This window comes from Canis lupus, chromosome 27 (assembly GCF_003254725.2).
Source record: "Canis lupus dingo isolate Sandy chromosome 27, ASM325472v2, whole genome shotgun sequence".
Classification (NCBI taxonomy): domain Eukaryota; kingdom Metazoa; phylum Chordata; class Mammalia; order Carnivora; family Canidae; genus Canis; species Canis lupus.
The window spans coordinates 40,763,829-40,774,209 of record NC_064269.1 but is presented as its reverse complement, the minus strand read 5'-3'; the positions used below and the strand labels follow the sequence as shown (position 1 = coordinate 40,774,209).

Sequence of the window (10,381 nt, the reverse complement as noted above, 5' to 3'; positions counted from 1 at the left end):
TCAGGGGTGCACGGTAAGACCTCACAGGACCCCATGTGTCTAACACGTACACCCTGGAGGTAAGATTACCAGCTGCGTTACAGCTTCACCTGCAATCGACCCCAAACCCACGCGCCGCTCACCCGCTCCACCCCGAATCTCCCAAATCCAAACTTGCCCGGGCAGGAATCACCTCCCGGGAGGCCTCCGGGGCGGGCCCCGCACGCACCTGCCGCGCGCCAATCACGGGCCTGCGCTCAGGGGCGCAAGCGCCGCGGCTGGGCGGAGCCTCATCGCCCGCCAGTCTCCGCCGAGCTGCCGGCCCCCCGCCGCTCTGATTGGCCTCCCGGCGATGACGTAGGCGGCCGCCTCGGCCTATGGCAATGGAGCCGGCCGGCCGGCGGGGCTTGGCGGAAGTGGTGTGGGCGAGGTGCCCCGCAGTGCGGCGGAGCGGCCAGCGGGCGAGTGCGGAGCACGCGAGCGGGTCTGGGGCCTCGCTTCCCCGTCTGGGCGCCAGGAGGATGACGCGCTTCGCGCTGACCGTCGTCCGGCAGTGAGTATTGCCGCAGAGTGGGGGAAGAGGCCGTTGACCCCGCTCCCCTGCACCCCCCCCGCGCGTGCTGTTCCCGGGAGAGCCGGCTAGGACCCGCCCCCCCGCATGCTGTTCCCGGGAGGGCCGGCTAGGACCCCCCCCCCCGCATGCTGTTCACGGGAGGGCCGGCTAGGACCCCCCCCCCCGCATGCTGTTCTCGGGAGGGCCGGCTAGGACCCCCCCACCCCGCGCGTGCTGTTCTCGGGAGGGCCGGCTAGGACCCCCCCTTCAGGCTGTTCACGGGAGGGCCGGCTAGGACCCCCCCACCCCGCGCGTGCTGTTCCCGGGAGGGCCGGCTAGGACCCCCCCCCCCCGCATGCTGTTCCCGGGAGGGCCGGCTAGGACCCCCCCCCCCGCATGCTGTTCACGGGAGGGCCGGCTAGGACCCCCCCCCCCGCATGCTGTTCTCGGGAGGGCCGGCTAGGACCCCCCCCCCCCGCATGCTGTTCCCGGGAGGGCCGGCTAGGACCCCCCCCCCCGCATGCTGTTCACGGGAGGGCCGGCTAGGACCCCCACCTCGCGCGTGCTGTTCTCGGGAGGGCCGGCTAGGACCCCCCCCCCCCCCGCATGCTGTTCTCGGGAGGGCCGGCTAGGACCCCCACCCCGCGCGTGCTGTTCTCGGGAGAGCCGGCTAGGACCCCCCCTTCAGGCTGTTCCCGGGAGAGCCGGCTAGGACACCCCCCCCCCCCCGCATGCTGTTCCCGGGAGGGCCGGCTAGGACCCCCCCCCCCCGCGCGTGCTGTTCCTGGGAGGGCCGGCTAGGACCCCCCCCCCCCGCGCGTGCTGTTCCTGGGAGGGCCGGCTAGGACCCCCCCCCCCGCATGCTGTTCACGGGAGGGCCGGCTAGGACCCCCCCCCCCGCATGCTGTTCTCGGGAGGGCCGGCTAGGACCCCCCCACCCCGCGCGTGCTGTTCCCGGGAGGGCCGGCTAGGACCCCCCCTTCAGGCTGTTCACGGGAGGGCCGGCTAGGACCCCCCCACCCCGCGCGTGCTGTTCCCGGGAGGGCCGGCTAGGACCCCCCCCCCCGCATGCTGTTCCCGGGAGGGCCGGCTAGGACCCCCCCCCCCCGCATGCTGTTCACGGGAGGGCCGGCTAGGACCCCCCCCCCCGCATGCTGTTCTCGGGAGGGCCGGCTAGGACCCCCCCCCCCCGCATGCTGTTCCCGGGAGGGCCGGCTAGGACCCCCCCCCCCGCATGCTGTTCACGGGAGGGCCGGCTAGGACCCCCACCTCGCGCGTGCTGTTCTCGGGAGGGCCGGCTAGGACCCCCCCCCCCCCCCGCATGCTGTTCTCGGGAGGGCCGGCTAGGACCCCCACCCCGCGCGTGCTGTTCTCGGGAGAGCCGGCTAGGACCCCCCCTTCAGGCTGTTCCCGGGAGAGCCGGCTAGGACACCCCCCCCCCCCCCGCATGCTGTTCCCGGGAGGGCCGGCTAGGACCCCCCCCCCCCGCGCGTGCTGTTCCTGGGAGGGCCGGCTAGGACCCCCCCCCCCGCGCGTGCTGTTCCTGGGAGGGCCGGCTAGGACCCCCCCCCCCCCGCGCGTGCTGTTCCCGGGAGGGCCGGCTAGGACCCCCCCCCCCGCGCGTGCTGTTCCCGGGAGGGCCGGCTAGGACCCCCCCTTCAGGCTGTTCCCGGGAGAGCCGGCTAGGACCCCCCCCCCGCGCGTGCTGTTCCCGGGAGGGCCGGCTAGGACCCCCCCCCCCCGCATGCTGTTCTCGGGAGGGCCGGCTAGGACCCCCCCCGCGTGCTGTCCCCCCGGGAAGACCAGGTTGGACCCCTCTTGCCCCCACGCCCCGCACCGCTGAGCGAGGCTGGCCGGTCCTAAGTACAGATGGGCACACTGAGGTCTGCAGGACTAGATGGCCAAGGTGCGCAGCCGCTGGGCGGGCGACTTAAAGCTGAAGACCACAGGCGGCCTCTTTGGACTAATCTGGGCGCCGCCCTGTGCTCCCCCGTGGATCCTAAACAACTTGCTGGGTAGCTGGTCCCAGGCCGATATTTGCGTGCGGAGCCGAGCCGAGCCGAGCCGAGCCGGCCGCCTTCCGCTGTCCGCTCCTGCTGTCTTCCCCGGTTTACCAGGCAGCCAGCCGCAGGCACAGGTCTGAGATTTATTTCTTCCCTCCAGAGATTACATTGCTGGCGGAGGAAGAGGGCCTCCGCCCTGGTGACTGTATCACCCCCAACACATTTTTATCATGACTTTACACGGTGGAACTAAAGGCTGATATGTCTGCATGTCTCTTATCGTTTTCCTTCTTTACGCTTATTGGCCGAGTGTTAATGGAAAGTGCAGTTGAGGGTGGTTAAGAGCACAGATTTTTCAAGCAAGATAGACCTGGGTTAGAATCCGGGCTCCGGCTCCCGCTCCGGGTTCGGCTCTGGCTGGGAGGAGCCTCGAAACCGGGGCTTCCCATAACCGACGCAAGCTTTACGACCTCAGTTACCCCATCTATAAAATGGGGTGGCGGTAGTGCCTACCTCACTGGACTGCTGTGAGAATTAAAGGCGGCAAAGGCAGAGTGTATAGCGCAATGGAGGCGGAGAAACAGATCCCAAGAGTTGGATAACTTCTAATTCTCTAAGGACATCTCTAATAAAAATGTAGCTGGTCCGCAATTTGTGTGTATAGTGTTATCAGGCCAGCACTTTTTAAAAAGATTTATTTATTTATTCATGATAGACATAGGAAGGGGAGGGGGGCAGAGACACAGGCAGAGGGAGAAGCAGGCTCCATGCAGAGAGCTGACGTGGGACTTGATCCAGGGTCTCCAGGATCGCGCCCTGTGCCGAAGGCAGGTGCCAAACCGCTGAGCCACCCAGGGATCCCCTCAGGCCAGCATTTTGAATGGGTACTGCCTGCCAGTGCACTGGGTTAAACAGATAAATAAGATACCATTTTTGACTTCTGCAGCTCGCAGGGAATACTAATAGGACTTAACCTGGTCAAGCTGGCTTTAACTATCTTTCTTTGTCCAGTTCTTACTTTATAGGAGGATAATCTTGGGAAGCATCAGAATTAACCGTTTAGGACCCACAGGATTTTGAGGACTAAAGCAGAAATCAGGTTTCTCTCTCTCTTCTCTCCTCACCCCTCCATTTTATAGGATACTTTAATGACCATTTTGTGATGTATTTAATTTAAGGTCATGTAGCTCACTGGTAGAGCAAGAACAAGAGCTCTCATTTTTCCAGTGTTAGAACACTTTCTGGATGCCGTGATTCAGGCAGCTCGGTATTTGGCATGTAATTGAAGCTGAGAAATTGTAGGAAATCTGGTAAACCATCCTTTGAAACTTAAGGTGATGTCTATTTAGATTCTTTTTTTTTTTTTTTAGGATTTTATTTATTTATTCAAGGGGGGGGGCGGTGCGCAGAGACACAGGCAGAGGGAGAAGCAGGCCCCATGCAGGAAGGTAGTCTTGGGACTCTATCCCGGGTCTCCAGGATCACGCCCTGGGCTGAAGGTGGTGCTAAACTCCTGAACCATCCGGGCTGCCCCTATTTAGATTCTTTTTTTTTTTTTTTAATTTTTATTTATTTATGATAGTCACAGAGAGAGACCTATTTAGATTCTTAATGGACAGTATTTAATATGAATTTGGATTTTATCCCCTCCTTCTTAAAAAGGGCTCAATTTAAAAAATTGATTCCTTACAGAAATCCTATGGGGAATCAATTTAGAAATCAGTCACTGTAAATTATCGTGTACCAGGCACTATTGTTATTGGGTTCTGAGAACAATCCAGTGAGGTGAGGACTGCTCCTCAATTAGCAGGTGAGGAAACAGATGCAGAGGGCATATAACTTGCTTGAAGTCACATGGCTAGGTGGGGGTACTGGGATTTCAACCAAAGAAGCATGACTCTGTAGCCCATCCTCTCAACCACTGTACTCTTATGCTTCCTATTTATTGAGTTAAAACCTAGTGTTTGTAGATTGCTTGAATATCACTAGCCATTTTAGTGGCTATTTTTTATTTCTAATATAATTATTGGAAGAGTGATAAGAATAGTTTGCTTTGTTCTGTTTTATTTGTGGGAAAGTGGAGTTTAAGTGTTGAAATAATTGGTTGGGTTATGGTTAGCTTTGTCTGGGTCCTCCCTCTTTCCCCTTCCGAGTTCTCTAAGCTAAGAATATTCTTTCAGGAAAAGAAATGATTGCAAACTTGATTAATAATAATCACTATAGTTAAATGTACTTCAATGAAATCCACAAGATTCAGTCATTTAGCATAATATTGGGAATAGCACTGGCCTTTTCTGTTACTTGATTCTGTATAGCTAAGATAGTCAAATGCTTTGAAACTGATGTCATGATCAGTATTTTTAAAGAGATGCATAGTTTTATCGAAAAGTGTCTCTTCAGACAATGCAAGAAAGCTTGTAAAATGCAATTTAGGTTTGACCAAATCCTTTATGAATCTTGTGCTGTTACTACGTGTGTTTGCCTTCATCATGCTTGTGGGTATGTATCATTTTTGAAATAGAATATGAAGATTTCAAACTTCAAGTCTTTTAATATTGTTAAACTGTAACTGCTTATGAACTTCTAGCACGGCATTGTTGAAAACCCCAATATAGATTAGCATTTCCATCACCTACACAACCCATCGAAAGGCCGCAGTTCCCTTGAAATATTATTTGTGTGTGTTGCAATTCGTTGCCTGCAAAACCATCTCATTTCACTTCCATTTTTAGCTAGCTTTTAAAACTTAGAAAGAAATTTACTAACTAAATTAAATTTACTTTTAATGACTTAGATGATGAATTAGTAAAGTTATTGATAGCAAAACTGATTTGTTTTTCTTACGCTACCTCTGTTGGCAGTTACTTTTTGTTGAATGCCAGTAATTGTTCTGATCATTTAGCAAGCACAATAAATAATAGGGCACCTGTAAACTTTCATAAAAATATAGGGGATTGGTATGCTGCTGTGGTATTTGTTTTCTGAGACTACCGTTGATGAATTGGAAGAACGAACGTTTACACCTAGGACAGACGTCCTATGTAAATGAAAACATATCATGAGTTGGGTGTGTTACATTTCCCCCCCTCAATATCTAGTTAAAGTCTCTGTGTTACAAGCCCTTAAAATCTTCCATATTTTTGAATGAATTAATTGGTAGAGAGGAATTAGGATAAAGCTGTATCCATGATTAAATATCAGGTGGGGCTTTGCAATTCCATGTATACTAAAGCATACTTATTTTGAAAACATGCCCCAAACTGTACTAATTTCCTATGATTTGTCTCTGTCTTGTGGCAAATAGTACTCTTCAATTATATTTGAATTCTTTAAAAGGATATGATTGGGAAATTAAGCTTTATAAGTGACTTCTAAAGACAAGAATATAAATTAGAGCTAACAAGATAAAATCTCTTTAGAAGTGAGAAATAGTGTAATAACCTGCAGAATGAAAGATGGATATTTGTAGGGTCTATAAATGGCTGGTCATAAGACTTCACTTCTTGGCATAAGCATTTGGATTCTTGCAGAGTCGGGCGTTCTGTTTTGGAAGTGGATCACACCACAGATTTTGAAAATGAGTAGTGTTATTCCTGACTCCTTCAAAATATATTCCTCTGACCTTTCAGTTCTCTCCACCTTCTCTGCCGCTATCACAAGTCAAACTTTGGTTAGGGGAAGTAGATTAATAGTAAAACTATTTGAGCCACCTACTTTCCTTTCCCACTCCCAAAACAAACTATAAACAGTTGCCTGAAGGATTTATACAAACCTCTGGATAAAGCTGATAAAAGCTGTAAAACTAAATATTTATGAAAATTTTGGCGAAAAAATTCTATTTTGAGGTTTCCTGCTCTGTATTATTTATAAAGGGATTTAAAGGCAAAAAAAAATGTAGAATGCCAGTGATTTTTAATAATACAATAATTAATGTCCAACAGCAGTCCCTCTTGACTTATAGCTGATAAAATCCTTCATTATATCATAGCTATTTTTTTTTCTCCCTTTGCCAAAAATAGTTGGATAGTGTGGCAGTGCCGCTATAAAACCATCCCACTACTGGGATTCCATTTTTTTACAGTATGACATTTTGATGATAAAATCTTTTATTCTGTATCTTATCACATCAGCTATTGAGATTGAATTAAAATCGTAAGCTATCTTTTTAGCAAGCATACCAAAAGTTATCTTTGCTGAATTTATCTGATTTGTAAAAACCTGGACTGGCAAAATTATTAAATTTCTCCTCATCCGTGATTTTAAATTTATAAAATGAGCAAGAGAGCTGTGATTGTCATAAAATAGGCAAAACGCTTTTGAGGTTCCTGTATAAAAGTAAACTTGGCATAGGGAGGGTTCTTTGAATTTTGCTGGAAATTGAATTGGCTACAAAGCTGCTATCTAAAGAGGACGTTACTTATGTTTAACAGCAGTCCTTTTATTCTTGATCTCAGCAAGAATATGAGGCTGAGGCAGGAAATGAATCCAATGTTTGGGAACCATTTCCTGTATTAGAAATGAACAATTTCTTCATCGTCGCCCTGGATGCTTTATCGGTCTGACTGGTAGAGATTAACATCCTCTTTCACATCTGTTTTCTATGCTTCTGAATAAATCTTGGAGTATAAGACATTTTTAAAAATATTAACAACAGTGATAATACTGGCAAATCAGTGGTAAATAGGTCTGAGAAATTTCATTTGTCATGTATGTATCCTATGTTTTTTTGTTTTGTTTTGTTTTTGTTTTTTTGTTTTTTGTTTTTTTCTGTTTTGTGCAAGTCCAAATGTTTATTCTTATTTCCCACCTTCTTTTTTTTTTAATTTTTATTTTTTATTTTATTTTTTTTATTTCCCACCTTTCTAAAAAGGTGGTGTTTTAAATTATTATCCGGCACCTTGCTTTTTCTCCTTAATTTATTTTGGAGATTTTTCTGTATCTTTACACAAATCACTCTCTTTTGGGGGGACACAGTTACATAGTATTCCATTATGTAGATACACCACCATTTATTTGTTAGTGTAACTAGTTCCCTATTAATGGACACAGGTTATTTACCATCTTTTGCTATTAGAAATGATACTGTAGCAGATATTGTTTTAAATATGGCTGAATGCAAGTATTTCCAGTGATAGGATTGCTGGGTCAAAGGGCAAATAGATTTGTTATTTTGATAGGTATTTCCCCATGGCCTTCCATCGGCAGAGTATGTACACTGATGTTCTCTTATTTCCTGGGATTTTCTCCAGGTAACAAGCATGTTAGGGCGAGGCAACCTCTGGCTGTGCCTTTAAGGAGCTGTAGCCAGGGTAGACACACAACTAAAAAAAAGTTACTTAGCATACAGGTGGTAACTTATAATAGTGGTGCTGGGTAAAATGGGAGTATAGCATTAGGATGTGTAAATAGGATAGTTAGGTGGGGAATGGTGCTGGGGAGGGAAAGCTCCCACCGGAGGTGGTTCTCTGTGTTAGGTCTTGAAGAATGAGAACATATTGGTCAAGTCCAGCAGTCTATGTTTTAATAAGCCCTCCAGGGGATTCTGACACAAATTCAAGTGTGAGAACCACTGCTCCAGGCAGAGGTTGGCAAACAACTATTTTTGTAAACAAGGGATAAGGTCCCAGGCAGAGGCCTGGGTTTGTGATTTCCTCTAAGGTCTGATGGAGTTCTTTCTGTATCTATGTAAATCAACTCCATGTGAGGACTTTTGTGTTGTTTTTTAACTAGTTCTTTATTTAAAACAAACAGAGTATGGGTGATGAGCCTTCACAGTAATCAAAGAAATACAAATTTGGATCAAATTGAGACAAACTGTTCTAGTGCCAAATTGGCACAGATGGGAAGCTCTGACGTTACTAAATGTTGGGAGAGAATGTGGGGTGCTGCTGGGGAATGTAAATTGCTATGACCACTTTGGTAATATCTAATAAAGCTGGATGTTTGTATACTCTGTGGCTCAGTAAAGAAAGCAGTTTAGGGTTTACAAGCCATGTACTCTGTCTGAACCACTGAATTCCACTATTATAGTGTGAAAGTAGCCATAAACAACATATGAACTATGAAGGTGTGACTATTTACAAAAAGAGTCTTTTGCCAGCCCTCGAGGGGTTCTCACACATGAATGTGCATCAGAATCACCTGGTAGGTTTATTAAGACACAGATTAACTGAGCCCCAACCTCTGAATTTCTGATTCAGGGATCTCAGGTGAGGCCTGAGAATTTGCATTTCCAAAAGTCCTCAGGCAAAATCAATCAGTGATGCTGATTCAAAGGCCACTTTGAGAACCACTGCCCTAGAGAACCTGATGCACTCTGTACAAACATCTTCACAGCAGCTTAGCTCTAAATTTGAAACAATGTAAATATCGACAATAGAACATATAAATACATTGTAGTAAACTGTTAAGCATATTACACAATAATGAGAATGTAAGTAGTATGCCACCCTCAACAACACTGATGTATCTCGCAAAGACCAGAAGGAACACAGATGACTACATACGGTAAGAAGCAATTCATTATAAAGTTCAACAGAGGAACTAATCTATGCTATACATGGGTGGGAAAGCTATGAAAAAAGGCAAAGCAAATGGGCATCTAAACACCCAAGTAGAGCAGCCTGGGTGGCTCAGCAGTGTAGCGCCGCCTTCAGCCCAGGGTGTGATCCTGGGAAAGGGGATCGAGTCCCACATCGGGCTCCCTGCATGGAGTCTGCTTCTCCCTCTGCCTGTGTGTGTGTGTGTGTGTGTGTGTGTGTGTGTCTCATGAATAAATAAATAAAATCTTTTAAAAAATAAACACCCAAGTAGTGGATCCATTAGGAGTGGGAGGACATTGTGTTCAGAAAGAGACCAGGTCTAGGAGGCTGGAGGTGGTCCGTTAACTTGGATGTGGCTACCTGAATATTGGTTTTATGGTATATTATTTGTTTATGTTGTTTATTTCACAATGTTTACAAGATTTAAAATGCATTAAGTTGAATCTGATTGTGTAGCTCTGTCCAAAAATGACCTATAAACAGAACTATTGAGTGCTTACTAAAAGCTGAGCAGTGTTTGAACACTTTACCTGTGATGAACACTTTACTTACCTGTATTTATTCAGTTACCCCAAAAGTCCTGTTTGAAGATTTATTTATTTTTAGAGAGAGATCTAGAGTGCAGGCTCAGGTGGGGAGGGACTGAAGGAGAGAGAATCTCAGACTACCCCCTGAGTGAGCCCCTGAGATCATGACCTGAGCTGAAATCGAGTCAGATGGTTACCTGATAGAGCCACCCAGGTACCCCAAGAGTCATGTTTAAATAGGGCTATCATTGTTTCCATTTTACCGACAAAGAACAGAGGCACCCAAGCTTAACCGAGCTCCTAAGTATACAGCCAGAGCAGTTTTGTTCTCAGCCCTCTGTATGGCAGTGAAGTTTACTTGAAAGGATTTTCACCTCTCATTGACATAGAACTACATCAGCTGCGGACATTTGATACCAAATGAGGAAACAACCTGATCTGAAGAAACCCATTTACTATTTTTACCTACCATTTCCAATTCTGTATCTAGTGTCCACACAGAACAGGCCAACCTCCTTTCTCCCGGGCTGCCACCAGTCCTTTGTGTCTCTGTTTCCAGTACCTAGCACTGTACTTAGTGCATAAAAGGCCTCAAAGAATTTTCAACTCAGTTCTTGATAGCTTTTCATATATTCAGTTGTTTTTGTTGCAGGTAAACCCTGTTGTCTGCTCTTGTCTGGGTAGCAATCCCCCCTCCACGTTTTTCCCCTCCAGCCTCAATTGATGGTTATTTTGTGATAAAATGTCCAGTCCGTTCCCTCTTGTGGTTGCTTCAAA

At 47.9% G+C, this 10,381-nt stretch overlaps 1 protein-coding gene across 1 annotated transcript in view; it reads left to right on the top strand.

The window, feature by feature from the left end:
* Positions 1-347: 347 nt before the first annotated feature.
* Positions 348-10,381, top strand: part of TIGAR (TP53 induced glycolysis regulatory phosphatase) — a 28,061-nt gene continuing 18,027 nt past the window's right edge. The window contains exon 1 of the mRNA XM_025461873.3: positions 348-532. Within this exon, the coding sequence (XP_025317658.2) occupies positions 357-532 (176 nt within the window). The 5' untranslated portion in view covers positions 348-356. The remainder of the gene's footprint in view (positions 533-10,381) is intronic.